Source organism: Gorilla gorilla, chromosome 12, assembly GCF_029281585.2.
Source record: "Gorilla gorilla gorilla isolate KB3781 chromosome 12, NHGRI_mGorGor1-v2.1_pri, whole genome shotgun sequence".
NCBI lineage: Eukaryota > Metazoa > Chordata > Mammalia > Primates > Hominidae > Gorilla > Gorilla gorilla.
The window spans coordinates 29,572,892-29,594,396 of record NC_073236.2 but is presented as its reverse complement, the minus strand read 5'-3'; the positions used below and the strand labels follow the sequence as shown (position 1 = coordinate 29,594,396).

The 21,505-nt window shown below is 45.9% G+C and overlaps 1 protein-coding gene and 1 long non-coding RNA gene across 2 annotated transcripts; one reads left to right on the top strand and one right to left on the bottom strand.

Moving 5' to 3' along the window:
* Window positions 1–1,710: 1,710 nt before the first annotated feature.
* LOC115932939 (cyclin-dependent kinase 2-associated protein 2-like) lies at window positions 1,711–2,078 on the bottom strand. Its single transcript, XM_055377371.2, has one exon. The coding sequence runs from the start codon at window positions 2,076–2,078 to the stop codon at window positions 1,749–1,751; it is 330 nt and encodes a 109-aa protein (XP_055233346.2). The 3' UTR covers window positions 1,711–1,748.
* A 6,323-nt stretch (window positions 2,079–8,401) lies between these two features.
* Window positions 8,402–20,503, top strand: LOC134756702 (uncharacterized). The gene is made up of 4 exons (XR_010129788.1): window positions 8,402–8,476; window positions 12,884–13,018; window positions 13,388–13,465; window positions 20,160–20,503. It is a non-coding gene; the product is annotated as an uncharacterized lncRNA (long non-coding RNA).
* Window positions 20,504–21,505: the final 1,002 nt, after the last annotated feature.

The following is a 21,505-nucleotide window of genomic DNA, read 5'->3' as shown; positions in this document are numbered from 1 at the left end:
ATCTTTACATTTATTGTTATCATACATTCATTTGGCAGGAAACAGGGATGTTTGATGTCTTGCAATGATAAAACAATCATATTCAATAGAAAATTATCTCACATTCTGCATGACTTTTGAACGTTCTATAATTACATAAGTGAAAAACCAATTTGTAGATATCTGAGTGAGTACAACCATTTAATAAATGTGAATAAAGCATTTCAGAACATTTTAATGTACACTGCATTTTCCGATAGTAAGGTTTTAGGTTAAAATAAGATTATACTTTAAAAAGCTTATCATTTTGAAAAAAAATCATATCACTGTTGGCAATGCCTTTTTCATATTTGAGATGCTAGTCGAACATATTGCGTATCCATTTGTTTTTGTTTGATTTTACTGTTATTACATTCATGTTAATACTAAAATACACACACACACAATTACTTAGGTTTTTTTTTTAATAAAAAGCCCAAAGAAAAATGCTGACAACGTTGAGTTGAAATTTTGAAATTGGGTTTTATAATTCTGCCCACATAGGAAAAGCTGAAATGGTCTGTGAAGATGTAGTTTTTGAAAGAATGAAGCAAGTAGTGAAACCAACAAAGCCAAGTGAAAATTATACAAGGAAACACAATAATAAGTTAACAAAGAAATACACTTTTTCTTCATGTTGACAAGACATGATTTATTCCTTTCTAATATTTTCCCATCTCTTATAAATATATAAGCTTGCTTGTTAATACTTTGTCTAACTCTAATTTTTATTCTGTTACCAATGTCATTAATACTTTATTTTTCTTTATTTCCCTTGTAAAGTGACTTCTGAACTTCCTAGTTTGTTTAAACTATCGCAAGGTCAGAAAACCAAACACTGCATATTCTCACTCATAGGTGGGAATTAAACAATGAGAATACTTGGACACAGGCAGGGGAACATCACACACTGGGGCCTGTCATGGGGTGGGGGGCTGGGGGAGGGAGAGCATTAGGAAAAATACCTAATGTAAATGACAAGTTAGTGGGTGCAGCAAACCAACACAGCACATGTATACAGATGTAACAAACCTGCACGTTGTGCACATGTACCCTAGAACTTAAAGTATAATAAAAATAAATAAATACATAAATAAAATAAAATGAATAAAAAATAAATACAAACATATTAATCATAAGTAAATGAAACATCTGATAATCTCATTATGTCTGGTAGTAATGTCACCTCTGAGTATTTAAATATTCATCTACATATTTCTTTGCTAAATTTCCTTTTATTTCTCCTTTATATTAAACTTTTTTTTAGAGAGCACAACTCCAAAGCATCTTTTATTAATATAGAAAGGTCATATTTAGCAAAAGACACAAGGCAGGGAAGTGTCAGGCCTGAGGCCTGAGCTGTGCTGAGGGAGAAGGAGGCTCCGGACAAGTGCTGGGAAGGGCTGAGTGGTGGCGGCCACAGAAAGTTCCAGTGGGCAACACTGTCGGCAGGTCATGGGTGGGACTCACGGGGACCTCGCTGCTAACTCTTGTTGCGTTGGCGGGGTGGGATGGGGAGGGGGGTCCTTAGTGCTGCCACCTGGAGTGAGAACCGCCCCTTGGTTCCTGGAGGGCACCCATCAAGGGACACAGGACAGGAAGCCCAGGATGGTTAGTGCAACTAGGGATGAAGGCCAGGGAGAAGCAAGTGCTCTGAAGTCCAGACACAGAGGCCTAGGAGCTTCCTGTTAAGTGTGGGCGTTCCGCTCTGTCTCTACCAGGCACTCTGACTAGGGATGGATGATACCTCTCTTCAGGCGCTTCGCGGCGCTCTTGCTGCCAGCATAGGTGGGCCGGATCCCTTTGCCCATCTCCCCTGTGACCAACAGCAGTTCCGTGTAGGTGCTCTGGGAGCCCTGGGCACCAGGTGGTTTCATGGCCTGCACACAACTAACGGTAGGCGGTCCAAAGTCTTTAAACAGCGGTCTGCAAGGGGCAGTGGCTCCCGGCCCTGAGCCCGACGGCGACGGGACGCTTCCTGTAGGGACCGGAGTGCCTGGCCCAGGGGTGCTGGAGCCGGGGGTGCTGCTGGGGGCAGGGGTGGTAGGTTTGTAGGACATCCCCAACTCCAGGGCGCTGGGGAAGCCAGCAGGCTGCTCTTCGGGGGTTGGCTGCGGGACCGCTCCGCAGCGATCTGATTGGCAAGTGGGCTGCACGCCCCCTGGTAAATCTATATTAAACTTTTTAACTGCAATTTGTATTAATCTAAATACAGTTCAAATATTCTCCATGAAAATTTCACATTTGAGTTGAGACATCCTAAAATGTAAAATACACAATGGATTTCAAAGATTTCATATGAAAAAAGAATGCAAACTATCTCTAATAATTTTTATATTGATTACATATTGACCCAATATTTTGGATATATATTGGGTTAAATAAAATATACAATTTAAAAAAATTATGCTACATTTTTGTTAAAAAATTTAAATAAACTATATATGAAATTATTTCCTGGGATAGAAAAGGGGACATGATTAAATATTTACTTAAACTTTTTTCAAAAACATATCTTTAAAACACACTTTCAAACACAACAAAAGTATTTTAACTTTGAATAGGTAAAATAAACTTATTCCTGCTGAAATTCAATCATGGCATGATTTCCTTTGTATGCATTTGAGGACTCTGTTTATAACCCAGATAAAAACATAAAACTTTTGAAACTCTTCTAAGAATGTCTAACACAAATTACCTGTATAGATATCACAGCACAGACGATGCTGAGGCCGGACTGACTGAAGAAGAACAGGCTGAAGATGCTGTACTCACACAGCAGCTGGCCCCCAGGTTACCTGCCCTTCATGTACATGGCGATGGTCACCTGGCTCACCAGCAAAGTGAACAACAGGTCGGTGGTGGCCAGCCGCATAACTGTGTAGAAGGTGGTCTCCTTCTGCTCCTTGCGTGACTTGCACAGCACCACGATGGCCACCAGGTTGCCCACCACCCCGAAAATGGACGGTCCCAGGCTTTCCAGCAGATTGGGCTCCAGGCCGAGGACACATTGGCCTGGGAAGGGGTTAACATGACAGTGGCTGGTGGTACGCAGCCCTGGAGTGCGAAGCTGAGTCTGGAGATGGCAGAAGAGAGACAAAGCCACCATGAGTGAAATGACCACCTGCAGGGCATTAGACCTGCACCCAGGAAATGGGATGCTAACATGACAAGGGAGGAACTCAATCCCACTCTCTGGATTGCAACCACTTACCAACGGCAGCCACCCAAATCTCCAGGCTCCCTCTGCTCCTGCCAGCAGCACACCCTTTCTGATCTTAATATTTATAAACTGAGCCTCCCATTCCTCTTCCTCCCCCCAGCCTATCTCACTCCACTGACAAGACCCATCTCCAGGGAAAGGTAGCTCCCTAGTATTATTACCGACAGATTCTGAGTTAATAAAATGCACATTGAAACCCTGGAAGACAATTTGGAAAGCGCTCTCTTTCCTCCTTGGCTCCCCTGGCAGCGCCCCATCTCCATGCCCTTTGACCGATGGCCCACATCCCATGTCACGTGTAGCCTCCCCAGTGGTCAGGCCTAAGACAATGAAACCTAAGACTAATTGGTGTACCTGAGGAAGAAGTGAATTCTAAAAGCTAGGAAAACATATTTGGGGGAATAATCAAGGAAAACTTCCGTGGCCTTGTGAGAGATCTAGACATCCAAATAAAAGAAGCACAAATAACACCTGGGAAATTCAACACAAAAAGATCTTAGCCTAGGCACATTATCACTGGGTTATCCAAAGTTAAGACAAAAGAAAGAATCTTAAGAGCTGTGAGACAGAAGCACTAGGTAACCTATAAAGGAAAACCTATCAAACTAACAGCAGATTTTGCAGCAGAAACCTTAAAAGCTAGATGGGATTGGGGCCCTTTCTTCAGCCTCCTCAAACAAAACAATTATCAGCCAAGAATTTTGTATCCAGCAAAACTAAACATCATATATAAAGGAAAGATACAGTCATTTTCAGACAAACAAATGCTGACAGAATTTGCCATTACCAAACCGGCACTGTAAGAACTGCTAAAAGGAGCTTTAAATCATGAAACAAATCCTGGAAACACATCAAAACAGAACTTCATTAAAGCATAAATCACACAAGAGCTATAAAACAAAAATACAAGTTAAAAAGCAAAAACAACAACAAAAAAACAAAGTATAGAGGCAGCAAAGAGCATGATGAAAGCAATGGTACCTCACTTTTTAATACTAATGTTGGTTGTAAATGGCTTAAATGCTCCACTTACAAGATACAGAACCACAGAATGGATAAGAACTCACCAACTAACTATCTGCTGCCTTCAGGAGACTCACCTAACACATAATGATTTACATAAACTTAAGGAAAGTGGTAGAAACAGGCATTTCATGCAAATGGACACCAAAAGCGAGCAGCAGTAGCTATTCTCATATGAGACAAAAGAAACTTTAAAGCAACGGTAGCTAAAAGAGACAAAGACAGACAGTATATAATGGTAAAGGTCTCATCCAACAGAAAAATATGACAATCCTAAACATACATGAACCTAACACTGGAGCTCCCAAATTTATAAAACAATTACTGGTAGACATAAGAAATGAGATAGCAACACAATAATAGTGGGGGACTTCAATACTCCACTGACAGCACTAGACAGGTCATCAAGGCAGAAAGTCAACAAAGAAACACTGGATTTAAACTATACTTTGGAACTAATGAACTTAACAGATATATACAGAACATTTCATCAACAATCACAGAATACACATTCTATTCCACAGCACATGGAATTTTCTCCAAGATAGACCATATGATAGGCCATAAAACGAGTCTCAATAAATTTAAGAAAATTAAAATCGTATCACGCACTCTCTCAGATCACAGTGGAATAAAACTGAAAATCAACTCCAAAAGGAATCTTCAAAACCATGCAAATACATGGAAATTAAATAACCTGCTCCTGAATGAGCATTGGGTGAAAAATGAAATCAAGATGGAAATGTAAAAAATTTCTTCGAACTGGATGACACAACCTATCAAGACCTCTGGGATACAGCAAAGGCAGTGCTAAGAGGAAAGTTTGTAGCCCTAAACACCTACATCAAAAAGTCTGAAAGAGCACAAACAGACAATCTAAGTTCACATCTCAGGGAACTAGAGAAGCAGGAACAAGCCAAACCCAATCCCAACAAACAAAGGAAATAACCAAGATCAGAGCAGAACTAAATGAAATTGACACAACAACAACAACAACAAATACAAAACATAAATAAAACAAAAAGTTGGTTATTTGAAAAGATAAATAAAACTGATAGACCATTAGCAAGATTAACCAAGAAAAGAAGAGAGAAAATCCAAATAACCTCACTAAGAAATGAAACAGGGGATATTACAACTGACACCACTGAAATATTAAAGATTATTCAAGGGTACTATGAACACCTTTTGGCACATAAACTAGAAAACCCAGAAGAGTTGCATAAATTCCTGGAAAAATACAACCCTCCTAGCTTAATCAGAAAGAAGTAGATACCCCAAGCAGACCAATAAGCAAGCAGCAAGATCGAAATGGTAATTTTAAAATTACCAACAAAAAAAGCCAAGGACCAGAGAGATTCACAGCAGAATTCTACCAGACATTCAAAGAACGTCTTCTTTCATTCAAAGAAAAAATGATACCAATCCTTTCACACTATTCCACAAGACAGAGAAAGAAGAAAGCCTCCTTGATTCATTCTATGAAGCCAGCATCACCCTAATACCAAAACCATGAAAGGACATAACCAAAAAGAAAACTACAGACCAATATCCTTGATGAACACAGATGCCAAAATCCTTAACAAAATACTATCTAACTGAATCCAACAACATATCAAAAAGATAATCCACCATGATCAAGTGGGTTTCATACCAGTGATACAGGAATGGTTTAACATATGCAAGTCAATAAATGTGATACACCAAATAAACAGAATTTAAAAAAAATTCAAATGATTATATCAACAGATGCAGAAAAAGCATTCGACAAAATCTAGCATTGCTTTATGATTAAAGCTCTCAGCAAAATAGGCATACAAGGGACATACTTTAATGTAATAAAAGCCATCTATGACAAACCCACAGCCAACATAATACTGAATGGGGAAAAGGTGAAAGCATTCTCTTTGAGAACTGGAACAAGATGAGGAGCCTACTCTCACCAGTTCTCTTCAACATAGTACTGGAAGTCCTTGCCAGAACAATCAGACAAAAGAAAGAAATAGAGGAAATCCAAATCGGTAAAAAGGAAGTCAAACTATCACTGGTTGCTGACGATATGATCTTTCGCCTTGAAAACCCTATGGCCTCCTCTAGAAAGCTTCTAGAACTGATAAAAGAATTCAGCAAAGTTTCCAGATACGAGATTAATGTACACAAATCAGTAGCTCTTCTATACATCAACAGCTACCAAGCAGAGAATCACATCAAGAACTCAACCCCTTTTACAATAGCTGCAAAAAAAAAAAAAAAAAAAAAAAACAACTTAGGAATATACCTAGCAAAGGAATCAAAAGACCTCTACAATGAAAATTACAAAACACTGCTGAAAGAAATCATAGATGGAGCCAAGCATGTTGGCACATGCCTATAATCCCAGCTACTCGGGAAGCTGAGGCAGGAGAATCGCTTGAACCTGGGAGGCAGAAGTTGTAGTGAGCCGAGATCACACCATTGCACTCCCACCTCAGCGACAAGAGCAAAACTCCCTCTGAAGAAAAAAAAAGAAAGAAAGAAAGAAAGAAAAGAAATCATAGATGACACAAACAGATGGAAACGCATCCCCATGCTCATGGATGGATAGAACCAATATTGTGAAAATTACCATTCTGTTAAAGGCAGTCTACAAATTCAATGCAATCCCCATCTGAATACCACCATCATTCTTCACAGAATTACAAAAACAATTCTAAAATTAATATGGAACCAAAAGAGAGCCATGTAGCCCAACCAAGGCTAAGCAAAAAGAACAAACCTGGAGGCATCACAGTACTTGATTTCAAACTGTACAATAAGGCCATAGTTACCAAAACAGCATGGTACTGGTTTAAAAATACACACATAGACTAATGGAACAAAAGAGAGAACCCATAAATTAACCCAAATACTTACAGCCAACTGATCTTCGACAAAGTAAGCAAAAAATAAAGTGGGGAAAGGACACCCTTTTCAACACATGATGTTGGGATAATTGGCGAGCCACATGTAGGGGAATAAAACTGGATTCTCATCTCTCACCTTATACAAAAATCTAATCAAGATGGATTAAAAACTTAAACCTAATTCCTGAACTATAAAAATTCTAGAAGATAACACTGGATAAACCCTTCTAGACATTGGCATAGGCAAGCATTTCATGACCAAGAACCCAAATGCAAATGCAATAAAAACAAAGATAAATAGCTGGGACTTAATTAAACTAAAGAGCTTTTGCATGGCAAAGGGAACAGTCAGCAGAGTAAGTAGACAACCAACAGAGTGGGACCCCTGACCCTGACCCCTAACCTTAAGCCTAATCCCTAACCCTAACCCCTAACCACAACTCTCACCCTCATCCAAACCCAACCCTAACCCCTAATCCCTAACCCCTAACCTCTCTTAACCCCTAACTCTAAACGTTGACTCCTAACCCCTAACTCTGACCCCAACCCCTATCTCCAACCCCTAACCCTAAACTTAACCCCTAACACCAACCTTAACCCTAGTTTCGTTACTACGTTTGTATTGACTATGTCAATGTTGATTATTATGATCGCCGTCTTAGGACTGCACGGCAGCGAGGGGATTGTGGATCTTATATTAATGTTTTTGTGTTGAGGCAGGGCATTAGCACTACAGGTGCTTGTTACAGGAGCAAGGGGGGTGTCATATTTTGGGTGTCATGTCTGCATTAGGAATGCTGCATTTGTCTTCCGAGGCTGCGGTGTGGATCTCGCACTGCGGCCGCCTCACCTTGGCTGGGGAGATCCTCGGTGGGCAGGATTCAGAGGGGCTTTTGGTTTCCCGTTTTCCACACTGAACCCTTCTAACTGGTCTCTGACCCTGATTATTCAGGGCTGGAAACAGGAAGGATTTTATTCACCGTCGATGCGGCCCCGAGTTGTCCCAAAGCGAGGCAGTGCCCCCAAGGTCCGTGCTGAGGACAACGCTGCTCTGCCTTCGTGGTGTCCCCCGGGTCTGTGCTGAGCAGAACGCAGCTCCGCCCTTGCGGTGCCCCCAGCCCGCCCGGGTCTGTGCCAAGGAGAACACTGCTCTGCCTTCGCTGTATCTCCGAAGTCTGTGCAGAGGAGAACTCAGCTCCGCCCTCGCGATGCTCTGAGTCAGTGCTGAGCACAACGCAGCTCCGCCCTCGCAAAGGCACAGCGCGGGCGCAGGCGCTGAGAGGCGCACAGGAGACCTCAGGCCCAGGCTCCACTCCCCAGCTGTGAAAGGGTAAGAACTGAGGGTGGCTGAGGCTCGGGGTTGTTCAGGGCGGGGTGGGCTCTGGACCCAGCAGGCCCGGCACCCAGGTCAGGGATCCAGGGGAGGCCAGGTGGGGCGAAGGCCAAGAAGGGGCCGGGGCTGGTCAGGAAGGGCTCCTGGTGACCAGAGCACTTTGCGTGAGCCAGCGTGGGAGGAAGGTGGGCTGGATGAGCCAGGGAGGCGTCGGGAGGGGTCTTGGCAGAGGCGAACCCCTCCGTCAGCCCCCAGGCCACTGAACCCTGGGTAGCAAGAACCGGCAGGGGAGGCTGCAGACGGAGGAGTGGAGGCTCCTTGGCTTTGGGGGCTCTGAGTAGAAGCATCTAGGGGGTCCCTCAAGAGGCCCCCAAATGCTGCCCCATAGTGAGAAAACAGGGAGAGGCCCTGCAGGGACCCCACCGGGTTACAAAGGGCTGCCACTGTGAGAAGGCAACGCTGCTGGCTGGGGCTGGGCTTTCTACCTCACCAAGCCTCTTCCCACCCAAAGGACCCAGGGAGGGGCAGCTGCCCCCCCAGCGGGCACAGCACCTCCTCCCTGTGTGATGGGGTGGGGCCCACAGTCTCCTTTCTCGCGGCCTGCCTGGGCTGACCCTGGGTCCCAGCTCGGCCATGGGGCTTCGGCATGTTAAGCCCTTGGGGGGGCAGAGCCTCCCGCCCCCGCCAGCTTCTGGCTTTCTGTGTCGCCCCCAGCACTGGACTGGTGCCTTGGAGGGAGGCTCCGCCCTCCTCCACATCAACCCGCTGAGGAGTTCTGTCTTCCCAGGGTTGTGAGGGAAGCCAGCTCTGCAGGCCTATGTCCAAGTCCAGGTGCCGCGTCCTCCAGGGAGCCTTCCAGATCTGATCTGTGCGGCAGAGGCCCAGAAGGACCTGGGTGTGGGGATCCTAGCGGGAGGCGGGGGACCCAGCGTGAGGAGAGAGGGTCCCACTGCTTCCTCCTGAGTGAGGGTCACCCATCTGACTCCGGCTGCACAGAGCCACTCCCTCTAAGCGCTCCTGCTCTCTGCCTTCCTGCATTAGCTCTTGCCTGTACCCGGCCCAGCAAACCCCTGCTCATCTTTCAGACCCAAGTTCAAGGCCTCCTACCACTCCAGGTGGCTCATCACCTGGCCTCCCCAGGCAGAGAGGCTAGGCTCCTGCTCACTGGGGCGTCTCCCTTGCCCACTGGCGCGGGACTACAAGGAAAGGGGTTGACCCCCACCCTCCCCCGCCATGCCCAGGAGGGTGCAGACACAACTGGGAAGGTGCTAGAGGCCCCGGGGGGAGGCTGGGCCAGCACCAGGCATTGGGGGGCAGGTTCCCGTCTCTACACCCCAGCCCCAGGCGGACGGCGCGTGCCCCTCCCGCTGCCCCACCTGTCACCCACCTGCTGGCCCCGGGCTGTCTCTGCTCCTGGCTCCCCTCCCAGCTGCGTCCCCAGCTGCCTCTCCAGGGAGGAGTGACAGCTGGCCTGTGCCACACCCTCGAGCCCCCCCCGGACTACCCCCTCCCTGGGGCAGGACCCCTGCCTGTGGCACAACCAAGGGGCCTGCTGATGGGGGCTCATGTGAGCAGTGCCCCAGCTGTGGGTGTGGGTGCTGCCAGCTGCTACTGCCTTTGCCCTGGTTTCCCAGATAGACCCCGACCCACACTCCGAAGCTGTATCATGAACGCTGTGGTGGGCAGCTGGTGGGGAGCAGGGTTGCTGTCCCACTACCCTCTGGAAGCCTCAGCCATGAAGGGCCCCTGTGGGCACCTTTTCCTGGCACACAGTGCTGTGTCTCTCCACTCTTGGGCTCTGCAGTGACTTGAGGGGTCAAGTCTATGATCCCATGGGAGGCTGGGCTAATGAGGGGACCAGAGACCTCAGTGCTGTGCAGAGAGTCCCGAACCACCCTGTTGGAAGGCCCAGCCCAACTCCCCAGTCCTCCTGCCAGCTCCCTGTGGTTTCCAGGAGACCTGTGGTCAGGCCTGGAGGAGAAGCTCCTCCTCTCCTCGACATCCTCCCTGCAGCCCTTGCTCTTCACCAGAGCCTCCTGACTCCCCAGGACCCCAGAGAGGACTGACCCTCTCCAGCCGACCTCTGGGCTCAGGACAGCTGGGTGGGCCAGCCACAGGAGCTGCCTGTAGGGAGCAGAGTCGGGACGGGGACTGAGCCGGACACCCATTCTGGAAGTGTCTGCACTTCCAGGCAGGGGAAGGACGGCAGTGGGTAGCTGGGAGTGCTGGGCCGAAGATGGGCATTGTCAGGCCCTCAGTGGGGACTGGGAGGTAGAGGTGGGGAGGTCTGTGGAGGAAGGAGAAGAAGCGCCAGTGTCCCGAGTCGGGGGTGGTTGGCAGTGGACGAGGCCGACAGGAACAGACCTGAGCTTGGGGAGCTCCACTCAGAACGAGGCATCCTTCAGGGTTCTGCGCATACTGGTGTCCCTGGCTGGGGGCCAGGCCCCAAAGTGGAGCCTGGGACTGTGAGGGTGCGGGGGTGTCCTGGGGTGGGAGGTGGATGGAGCCCCCCCCACCGCCTGGCCCCTTGGGCTGAACCTTGGACTTTGGAGCCAGAACAGACATAGGAAATGGCCTGATTGCATTTGTGCAGGAACACCAAATCCCTCGCAGCTGCACGGGGCTGAGCCGGGGCCACGGGCAGGGTCGGCCATCCCAGAGTCCTGACAGCTCCGTGGTGCATGCCAAGTGGCCTGGGCCGCTGGCCGGGGGGTGCCTTTCCCAGGCCAGAGGCCCACACCCCACCCCAGGAGAGCTGCCCCCCTTTTAGTTCCCAGAACGGAGCCCAGCTGTGGAATAGTGATGCGGTGAGGTCATGGGGAGGGGGCCCACATGACTCATATCCTGAGGTAGGGGAAAGGGAGGAGATGGAGAAGGGGCCCAGAGGCCTCCACGTCCTCAGCTCTGCTGGGTCAGAGGCCAGGGGCCGGTGGGGCTTCTCCCCAGCACTGAGTTTTAGGGGAGACACCAGGAGATGCTTACTCTGCACCCCCACTCTGTCCCCCAGGCCCCTAGCCAGGGAGAGCTCAGTCAGAGTGATCCTCCAGGGGCCCAGCTCTGCAGGGATGATGTTCCCAGAGTACACACCTGGGCCTCGTGCCAGGGCCGGCACCGCCATTGTCGGGGCCATGGCAAGGCAAACAGTCAATGTTTGCCTCACTAAAGTGAGGCTGCAGCACCCTGAAGGGATCCCTGGAGGGGGACGTGGTCCCCTTGTTCCCAAGCCTGTCTGCACACGCACGTGGATGTCAAGGGTTCCCGTGTGTGAGCACGTGCATACTTGTATGTGCATGGGGTGCGGGTATGTGTGCCTGTGTGGCCGGAGCGTGGGCTCGTGGAGAATATGTGTGAGTTGGGTGTGCACCTGCATGTGCCCCAGGCCTAGGGAGTCCCGCACCCGGCCGCACTCCATGTGTTGGGCATGAGCTGTGAGCAGAGTGAGGGCCTTTATGGGGCTGTTGGGGCCCGGACTCGTTGCCCTTAGGGGTGGACCTAACTAAGGAAACGTGTGCACACGGGCTTCTGGGGTCTCTGTGCCAGTGTGTGCTTCCAAGCCACGCCTCCCCTATGGCTTGGTGGAGGGGGTCTGTGGAGCTGGAGTGAGGGCCCTGGACCCATTGGAAGCCCAGGTCCAAGGAGGAGCTTGGGCTCCATCTCATGCCCCAGTCCCAAGGACACACACCCCAGCTGAGGCCTTGCTCACATGGAGGGGCTGGGACATGGGAACATGGGGAGCAACATGGCCAGACTTCTCCTCCATGGAACCCCTCCACCTACTCAATACTCTGCCCCAGCTCTGCGCCGCCCTCCATTTGGAGGGGCTGGGTCATGAGTGGGGGTGTGAGTGAGCATGAGGCCCCCTGCACCCCAAGTTCTGCCTCCCCAGGTGGAACGAGGCCCAGCAGCCCCCAGCCACGCGGCTACTACTGCATTCAATCAATGCCCCTCCATCTAACAAATACTCCCTCATATAATCAGTACTCCTCCATCCAATCAATATTCCTTCATCAACACCTTTCTATACAACCAATAGTCCTCCATCTAATCAATGCTCCTCCATCCAACCAATACTCTGCAATTTAACCACTGTCCCTCCATCCATTCAGTGCCCCTCCATCCATCCCATGGTCCCCCAGCCCTACCCCATGAGCAGCATGGAGGCAGACCCACATCTGTCTTGTGCGCCATCATCTCCCTGATGCTCTTCAGGAAAGGGAGGTGTCTCACAATTGCATCGAATGGAGGAAGGCACATCTTTCCAGTGATCCCCACTCTAGGGCTGCATTGGGAAATCGCTCCCAGGGAAAACACAAACACAAAGCAGAGGGTTGTCCAGTGTGACCCTCTGATGTGACCACGGTGGCTGTCCACTAAGGTAATCCTGATGCTTTTCCTCCTCTGCAGACTGCTGGCGGGACCCCCAAGCTAGCCCGCCAGGCCTCCATAGAGCTGCCCAGCATGGCCACGGCCACTACCAAGAGTTGGTGGGAGATGGGTGAGGTACAGGCTCAGTCTGCGGCCAAAACTCCGTCCTGCAAGGTAAGGTCCCCTCCAGGGACAAGGCTGGGCTGCAGAGCCAGCACCGGGGAGTTTAGTAGCAGCCAGGTTTCCTTGTTAAGACAAGCGTGGGACTGTCCAGGATGAATGTGGGCAGACAGAACCCTGAGGTATTGCAGTAGGGTTGGGTTCACCCTTGCTGGTGTAGAAGGCTGTGTTGTCCGAGTGGAGGTGGATGGCATCTTTATTCCTTTCCCTGCCTCTTCCACTGGGATCGCACAGAAAAAGTTTTGGTAGGCAGATCCCAGGCCCCCTGGCCAGGTAAGGCAAGGCAGGAGAGAAGGGCCCAGGGCTTCTACTCCCCAAGATCCAGGGGTCTGCCCTTGTGACATACCCTTCTGCTGCCCCCAGGATATTGTGGCTGGAGACATGAGCAAGAAAAGCCTCTGGGAGCAGAAGGGAGGCTCCAAGACCTCATCAACAATTAAGGTAGAGGCTAAATGTGGTTGGTGCAGGCAGGAAATATTAACTCATTTCATTGTCACATGAAACCAGAAGACATAAAACAGTTAAAATAGGCCAGGCACAGTGGCTTACACCTGTAATCCCAGCACTTTGGGAGGCCGAGGCAGGTGGATCACGAGGTCAGGAGGAGACCATCCTGGCCAACGTGGTGAAACTCGGTCTATACTAAAAATACAAAAAAAAAAAAAATTTAGCCGAGCGTAGGGGCACATGCCTGTAATTCCAGCTACTTGGGAGGCTGAGGCAGGAGAATCACTTGAACCAGCAAGTTGGAGGTTGCAGTGAGCCGAGCTCGCACCCTGCACTCCAGCCTGGCGACAAAGGGAGACTCAGTCTCAAAAAACAAACACACAAGCAAATAAAAAAAAAAAACAACTTGACACACTTAGAAAATGAAGGTTTGTGCTATTGGTTTTCTTTTATTTTAGAAAAATACAGCATTGTTTAAATATTTCTTACAAGTACAAATATAATTTAAATTTAATAAATGTTCAAATATGTCTGTAATTAAGTTTCATTCGGCAGACATATGTCTAATAGAGAACTTGCTAAGTAAGATATAAAGGATGATTACATGAAAAAATCACAAAATTGTCAGTAAGAGTCTTAAAAGTCAGTGATAGGACAGTAGTTAAAATATATCAAATAGTTATTTATTCTTAAACATTAAACAGGATATTAATAGTTTTAATAATCTTGAAGTTTGACAACACTGTAAAAACATTACAGACCACTTTTATTTATGAAAATACATGCAAATAGCAAACACCAGTTGGGCTTAAGGCTGCTACTTACTTACCCAGTAAGTGACAAAGCTGGAATTCAAACCAGGTTTGAGCTATACCACTACTACCCTTGAAAAGGTTTCATTACACTCAGCTTTCCTTAATTTCTTAAACTCTTTTTTTTTTAATTGAGACAGAATCTTGCTCTATTGCCCAGGTGGGAGTGCAGTGATGTGATCTTGGCTCACTGCAACCTCTGCCTCCCAGATTCAAGCAATTCTCGTGCCTCAGCCTCCCAAGTAGCTGTGATTACCCGTGTGCGTCACCACACCAGGCTAATTTTTGTGCTTTTAGCAGAGGCGGTGTTTTGCCATGTCGGCGAGGCTGATCTTGAACTCCTGACCTCAGGTGATCCGATCCACCCGCCTCGGCCTCCCAAAATGCTCATATTACTAGTGTGAGCCACCACGCCTGGCCAATTTCTTAAACTTTTGATTATACTAAATATGGTCCTTCTGCGTGATAACACTGTTTTTCCTTTTATAAAATTAATCTCTTAAAATACTTTAAAATTCAAAGTACACTTTTTAGATTCTTTAGAATACTCTTTGCCATGTTCATGGCCTTTAGATGTGTGATCATAGCCTATTTGCTTTTCATTGACTTAGTTTCATATTTCTTTGCCTTTTTCCCCCTACTTTTCCTTATAGAACTATTTACTAGTAATGAAATCACTTTAAAGAATACACTTTTTATTCATCCTGCTAACTGTTAAGAGAATGTTTTATAATCACTCTGGTCATGGCCTGTAAGTTTCTTTTCTAAACTGTCTTTTCAGGATACATATTTACTAACTTGCTTTCAAATGAATATGGTCATGTCTACGCAGCAAGTTTCTTTTCTTTCTTCTTTTCTTCTTCTCTTTTTTCTTTTTCTTTTCTTTCTTTTTTAAGGCAAGATTTTGCTCTGTAGCCCCGGTTGAAGTGCAGTTGTACAAACATGAATCACTGTAGCCTCAACGTCTCTGGCTCAAGTGATCCGCCCACTTCAGCCTCCCAACCAAGTAGCTGGGACTGCAGGTGTGCACCACCCTGCTCCGCTAAGTTATTTAGTTTTTTGTAGACATGGATTCTCAGTGTGTTGCCCAGGCTAGTCTTGAACTCCTGGGCTCAGGCCATCTTCCTGCCTTGACCTCCCAAAGTGATAAGATTACAGGCTTGAGACATTATGCCCAACTTCTTTTTCTTTTTCTTTCTTTCTTTTTTTTTTTTTTTTGAGACAGTCTTGCTCTTGTTGCCCAGGCTGGAGTGCAGTGGCATGATCTTGGCTCACCGCAACCTCCACTTCCCGGGTTCATGCGATTCTCCTGCCTCAGCCTCCCGAGTAGCTGGGATTACAGGCATGCACCACCACACCCAGCTAATTTTGTATTTTTTAGTAGAGACAGGGTTTCTCCATGTTGGTCAGGCTGGTCTTGAACTCCCGACCTCAGGTGATCTGCCTGCCTTGGCCTCCCAAAGTGCTGGGATTACAGGTGTGAGCCACCATTGCTGGCCCTCTTTTTCTTTTTAACTGAGCTTATTTATCTCTTCCCCAGCTTCAGTCTGGGTCCTACTGTGTTGGTCAGAGTATTTTACTATATTGACCTGGACAATTCTGCCATCATGAACCATATTCCAAACCTAAATATGTAAGAACATAGAAAGATTATTTTAGCAGGAGAATTTTAACACACACACACACACTTTATTCTGAAAATTTAGCAACAAAATGAAAGGTGAGTCTTGATAGTTGATGTATCAACAAATAGAAAGAAGAAAGCCTGTAATCTGTTTCAGAATGCTATTTCTGGGGCTGGTAACATCAAAAATAATCAAATTCAGTGTTAACTTGCTGACTCGTAAGATTTTCTCTAATTTAGAAGTTGGAGAACATATATACTCCTATTACCACTTTCCATCTTTTTCAAATATAGTTTTTATAGTTTTCTGTTGGCTTCATCATCGTATTGAAAGATTATTAATCACTTACATATATGTAGTTTTCTGTTAAGTCCTGTTCAATATATTACAAAATTTTGATCTGTGTATGTAATATCAATTAATAAGATGGTGTTAGTTAAATCAGATTACGTGTTCATTCACTTAGTCATTGTTAATACTTCACAGAATATAAATTGTGTTCCATGAGCGTGAATTTATCTCTGAATTCCACATAATTGTCTTAAAATTATGCACCATTTATGGTTAAGAGTGAAAGATTGTGTGTCATTTATTTTAGTGGTAGAAGAAAATAAAACCAAAACAGAATCCAATCCAAAAGCTTAGGTTTTTGTTGCTACTACAGTAATTACATCTTCATATACTAAGGACAGCACACTATTACTGTCCAAGAATGGTGCCTCGGACAACTGGTTGCTTACACTCTTTTCAGAGATGAAATAGGAACATAAGCAGGAAGATTTTTGTCTAAATATGAAGCAAGAAAGGCTTAAATGTCTTTATTCAGGGGATTAGGCATCGTAAGTTTTTTTTTTAGAGAAATTGTTTTCATGATATTTCCTATCTCCTTTTGTCACTTTGCTTTTGTCAGTAAATTTTACAACTAAATAAGGATTACCAGGCATAAAAAGCAGCAGACAATCATGATGCAAACTGAAAATAATCAATCAAAACTGACCCAGAACTTAAATAGATGTTAAAATTAGCAGAGGAGGACATTAAAACTGTTTTTATACATGTATCCCATATAATCAAAAAGTTAAATAGAGACATGGGAGATAAACAAGAAAAGCCAAAATCAAACTTTCAAAGACAAAAACATTTGAGATGAAAATTACATTGGATGAACTAAAGCAGATTAGAAACTGCAGAAGAAAAGATTAGCAAACTTGAAGATACAAGAACAGACACTAGCTAAAGTACAAAAAGAAAAAAAAATCTTAAAAAGTGATTTTTATAAAGCATCAGTGAGCAGTCAGGCAACTTCAAATGGCCTAATAATATGCAGGTAACTGGAGTCCCCAAAGGAGAAAAAAAAGAAAGAGAAAAAAAATACTTGAAGAAACAACTGCTGAAAATGTTCTAGCCATAACAAGACCTATTAACTCATGGATCCAAGAAACTCAGCAAACCCCAAGCACAAGAAACATGAAGAAAATTACACTAAGGGATAACATAATCAAATTGTTCAAAATCAAGGAAACATTGTTAATAGCAGGTGTATAAAAAGACATGTTACCTATAGAAGAACAAAGATAAGAACAACATCAGATTTCTTTTGAGAAACAATGCAAGTGAGAAGACAGTGGTACATCTCTAAAGGTCTAGAAGAAAAAAGGCCAATGAGAATTCTATGCCTGGCAAAAATATCTTTCAAAAATGAAGATGAAATAAAGACACACCAGAAACATAAATAATGAAATAATTCATCACCAGGAGACCTTCACTGCAAGAAATGTTAAAGGATATTCTTCAGAAACAAAATGATGTCAGATGAAAATCTGGATCAATACGAAGGAATAAAGAGCACCAAAGTGGTAACTATATGAGCAAACATCTTTTAAAAAGACTGAGTTTCTCATCATTTTTTGAAACTGAGAATTTTCTCTGTATCGATAAGACCTTATAATGCAAAATATAATATAATATGCAGCTAGGTCTCCACAGCCTTCAGTCTTTCCCAGGGAGGGTTCCATGAGCTGCTAGTCTGGTGGGGATGGTGGTTTTGAGCAAGTAGTGGGTGTCCTGTCTTACCCAGGCTCTTTCCCACAAAGAGTTGGGCAGAATTAAAAACTACTGGAAACCAAGATCTCTCTCTGATGTTGACTTGTCAGAGCTCAGCCTCATCAGCACAGGCTCTAATCAGCTAAGGAGCTAATAAACTCCTGCCTCGTTTCATCCAGCCAGAGCCCTGATCTCAGGGGATGATAGTGAGGAAATGATCCTTTCACATGCCTGGCTCCTGCAAAATTGTGCTAAGAGGATTTTCCTCAAACAGTTTAGCACAGAGCGAGTTTTCCAGATCCAGTTAGCAAATATTCTTCTATTTGAACTCACTGACCCTCCTTTTTCTGAAGATGTATTTTTAACTGGATTTTCTTCACTGACACAAATGGAAAACTTGATAAGAAAATCGGTGAGATTTTGCTGCACCCACTGCTGATATCAAGACTGAACTCTGTATTATAGCAACAAAAGCTCTGTTCTGTGGCTACAGGATACACGCTGAGCTCCCAGCCACCAGCCCTGCCAATGTGCTCAGCTTGGCACAGGGCAGGGAGCAGGGTAGAGGGGAGGGGATGGGAAGGGGCAGGTGGAAAGGCCCAGGTGATGAGCCATCCACATCACCTCAAGCACAGGACCCCTGATGGTGGCCCTAGATACTCCTCTTGAAATCCAAAGCTCAGTCCCTCTCCCCAGTTCAGGAGCAAGGAGGTTTCTGGCAGGTTAAAATGGCTAACTCAGGAGCTTGCCACCTTTGAAAGGCAGCACTGTGTAGACAGAGGCAGAAGGATGGGCTTACAAGACAGTCCTGGCTTCAAATCCTTCTCTGACTTACCAGCTCTGGAACCTTAAGCAAGTGACATAAACTCTCTAAGCCTCAGTTGCCTCATCTTTAAAATGGCATCCCTAATCCTTACTATGAAGAGATATCATGGGTAAATGAGACGCTGTACTTATGAAAGGGCAAGTCCCTGTATTGGTCAAGTGTTTTTACAGCATTGCTGCATAACACACAGCCCCAGGGGCTCAGCAGCTTAAAACAAGTGTTTATTTCTTGCTAATAATTTGCAGTGAGCTGGGAAGCCTTGCCTCGGACTGGGGGCCAGGCTCTGTTTGCTTCTGTGTGTCTCATTCACAGGCCGGTGGTTCCCTGGAGCTAGCTCTTCTCATTGTGCAGGGGTGGGGTCAGTGCTGCCACCCAACACCACATTCAGTTAGAACCTCCAGTCAGACCAGGCGTGCACTAACTCTGCTCATGCATCTCTAGCCAAAGCTGGTCATGTGCACAGCAAGAAATCTGCTCTGTCCTGTCCACAGGGAAGTCGCAGGAATGTGGAAAGGCCAGGAAGGATTGTGAGCCAATAATACATCTTGACAATCCACAATAGATGGAAGCTATTATTGATTCATTATCTCAAAATGGCTCCACCAGCCAACCCCTTCTATCCATCCCCAGTGCCACCTCCTAATTCAGGTCCTCGACGCTTTTTGCTTGCATGGTTGCCAGAGCCTTTGGGCAGGTCTCTCTGTGTTGATGTCTTCACCCCCACTCCTATCTCCTCCATCCAACGCTCTACCACCAAGGCAATCCTCCTAAAACACAACCACAGTGTTCTTCACACCCCCTATGATTCCCTGCAACCCACATTATTAATCATAAATCCAATTAATAAAAATTAATGTACTAATCCCCAGCTCATCAGTGTGGCCCTTCACAATCTGCTTGTCCAGCCTCGTCTCTTGCCTCCCCAGCTTTCCCCAGCAGACCCCTCTCCCACCCATTCCAATGCCATCCTCTTCTCCCAGCCTAGTTCTTTCAGGCCCTGTGCCTTTGCACTTGCCCCTGTCTGAAATGTCCTTCCCACTTCTTCTTGAAGGGGGTGAGTGCCAACTCACCTTTCCAACCCCGCACCAATGCACACCAGGATCTCCCCAAGACTCCAGGGTAGTAGTCACCATCTGTATTTCTGCAGCACACTGCACCTGCCTCTAGCACAGCTCGACAGCCCACTGAAGTGAATGATCTGTTCGATCGATGCTGACTTGCCTTTCTTTCCCAGCTACAAACCACCCAAGGTAAAGTCATCTTAGCCTCTTGGAGTCAGCCTGACTGGGATGAACCCATTGATATGTATTGCATAAATGAACATATCATGACAGTAGTGATGAGGGATCTCCAGCTATCCGTGTACTCTCTATGCTTCCCAGACTCTCTGGCAGTTGCACTGGGTACTGGCTGAGTTCTGGAAAACAGGAATGTGAGCAGAGTGCTGCAGATCTCCTTGTCAGGAGCACCTAAGAACTGGCATGACTCTACACCCTCTCTCCTTCTGCAATGACCTCGTGTCAAGATGGCAGACCTGCAGAGATGAATGTGCCTGGATACCTGAATCACCAGGTGGAGGAAACTCCCATTGACATGCATCACACTCCACATATGAAACCCTTCTTTTTCTGCACTGTCACTGGGGTTAGGGATTATTACTCACTGCAACTTAGCCTAGCATTAAGTTGCTTGACTAATACAAGTTTCAATAAATGTTGCTTCATTTCCCATGGCTTCTGACTGAATGCTGTGCAATATCCACAAACCATCCAGATTGTGGTTTATAAATACCACCCTTCACTAAAAGGACTCAGAGCTCCTTGGAGAAATGGCTGATGCTAAGGCTGGGGTAGGGAAGTACAAGGTGAGCCCAGAGTGCTGTGTGGTGCCAGAAAGCAAGGAAGCATTTAAAAAATGACAGGGACATGTCAAAGGACACATCAATCAACTTCAAGGGGCTTCCACTGGCCAAATCTGGGATGATGTGAGCATCCAAATTAATAATGATAATGGTAGATTATAGTCTATTGAATAAAATGAGAACCTATAGCTATAGAAAGAAAGAAAAGGGAAGGAAGAAAAGAAAGAAGAGAGGGAGGGAGGGACGGAGGGAGGGAAGAAGGAAGAAGACTCTTACAGTAGAATGCCAATGAATAAATACAGAGGGAATAATAGAAAACTCCATTTGCAAACATGATCATAATAGTTTATTCAAGGAAGAATCATCACAGAGTGAAAATTTAAGAAGGTAAAGTATGTTTTCATTGTCTCATAGCACTTCCACTCATATGGTTTATTAATTGCAAAGAGAAAAAGTGGTAACTTAACAGTAGAGAAACCCAGCAGGTCCTCCCTTAATGAGCTGAACAAAGTTAACAACACCAGGAATAGGACAAATGGGTGCCAAGTGTCTCTTGATGTGATACACTGAGAACATAGCATTGCTTCTGTAGCATTCCGGTCCCTGGAGGAAACATCAGACAAACACAGATGGAGGGACCTTCAAGGACTGACCTGAACTGTTCTTCGGTGTCAACCCCATGATAGACAAAAAGAGGCAGAGGAACTGTTCCAGATTAAGGGAGACTAAAAAGGTATGACAGCTGGATCAGGGGAAACGTGCCTTAAAGGGCATTATTGGGACTGTTGGCGAAATTTTAAGTGAACTATATATTAGACAATTATCAAGGACTACACGATTGTATGGCATCAACCTCAAATTCCCCGA